Source organism: Otolemur garnettii, unplaced genomic scaffold, assembly GCF_000181295.1.
Source record: "Otolemur garnettii isolate 467f Iridium unplaced genomic scaffold, OtoGar3 scaffold00105, whole genome shotgun sequence".
In the NCBI taxonomy this organism is placed as follows: Eukaryota; Metazoa; Chordata; class Mammalia; order Primates; family Galagidae; genus Otolemur; species Otolemur garnettii.
Window position 1 is genome coordinate 4,356,111 of NW_003852500.1, and position 1,462 is coordinate 4,357,572.

General features: G+C 53.5%; 1 protein-coding gene across 8 annotated transcripts in view; it reads right to left on the bottom strand.

The window, feature by feature from the left end:
* The window catches only part of BORCS8 (BLOC-1 related complex subunit 8), a 21,460-nt gene that overhangs the window by 15,366 nt on the left and 4,632 nt on the right, over positions 1–1,462 (bottom strand). For all 8 annotated transcript variants that reach the window (XR_002774981.1, XR_002774980.1, XR_002774979.1 and 5 more), the window contains 2 exons: positions 759–871; positions 288–352 (listed from right to left, as the gene is read on the bottom strand). Coding sequence is in view for 5 of the 8 variants with exons in the window: in XM_012809456.2 (XP_012664910.1) it covers positions 288–352; positions 759–871 (178 nt within the window). In the remaining 3 variants the exon portion in view is untranslated. The remainder of the gene's footprint in view (positions 1–287; positions 353–758; positions 872–1,462) is intronic.

The window sequence follows — 1,462 nt, forward strand, 5'->3', positions numbered from 1 at the left end:
AAAAAAAAAAAAGGAAAGTAACACCGGGCCCTAAAGGAATTGGCTGGCTCCCTACCTCTGGGAGGTGGCACCTCCCAGAATCCTTATTACTTTCTCCTTCCTATGACAGATAGGGAAGAACAGTGCTGGGAAGGGGCTCACTTGAGGTACTGACCAGGTGAGTTGTGATTTCGCCCACATGCCTCCACTTAGGTAGGTTCAGGATGTGGCTCACTGGACAGCTGGCTAGGACATCCTTGAATGCCTAGAGAAATGTAGGATGGCCCTAGGGCAACTGTGGCTCTCACCTGCAGGCATACTCCACGGTGTAGATGGCTCCTTGGCTTTGTTCCTCCCACCGCTGCATGTCAGCCTGCAGGAGTTGGGGGCACATTTAGCAGGGGAGGCTACCACCTCAAGGGCCCTCCTCTCAGCTGTCTTAGTGAGGTTCTCCTGGGTCCTCAGAGTAGCTGCCAGACCTTTACTCTTGTAACTCCCTTCCCTCAGAAGGCTGGGCTGTGATCACATGACCACCATGCCCTGGGGCCTTTGCACTGGCTGTTCCCTCTACCTGGCATGCCCTTTCCTCTGAGGGTTGCATGGCTACCTCTCACCATGCAAGTCATAACTACTGCAGATCTTGCTGACTCCTTCAAAGTCTACCCCCGATCCATCTACCACAGCCCCAAACTGGCTCAACCACCACATGCCTCCTTCCTGGTGTCCCAGCTTTCACTCCTGCCTGACAGCCCTTACACACATAGCAGGCCCCAGCTCACCTTGTGTTGGGCCAGCTCAGGCAGGGAGCGGCGCACATGCTCCTGCAGCCGATACAGGGCCACAGATGGCTCGTTTGCCAGGACATAGACACTCTCAGTGAACTTGTCCGTGACTGGGTCCAGGGTCAATAGTTAGCCAATCAGGGGCCAGGGGTGGGGAAACAAGGAGACAAAGCATCAGCCTCTTGATTGCTCAACCATGAGCCTAGCCAGAGCAGAGAGGAGTGTCCAGTATCTTCCCTAGTATCTGGGTCACCTGCAGCCGGTGATGGGCTGGAGACGGCCGCAGCAGGGCTTTACTAGAAAGGACAATGTTTCCAGTGAACTCTTTATCTTTTCCTACCAGATCCACTTTTGGTGGACACTCCTGCTGTCCACTATGACCCCCCTGCATTCCTTTCACCCCAGTGACCACACCTGAGACTCTTGTTTGGAAAATATCACAGAATGGCTGGACAGGGTGGCTCACATCTGTAATTCTAACACTTGGGAGGCTGAGGTGGGTGGATTGTCTGAGCTCACAGGTTCAAGATCAGTCTGAGCCAGAGCGAGACCTTATCACTAAAAATAGCCAGGCATTATGGCAGGTACCTATAGTCCCAGCTACTTGGGAGGCTGAGGCAAGAAAATGACGAGTTTGAGGTTGTTGTGAGCTGTGAAGCCAAGGCACTCAACTGAGGGTGACAAAGTGAGACTCCATCTCA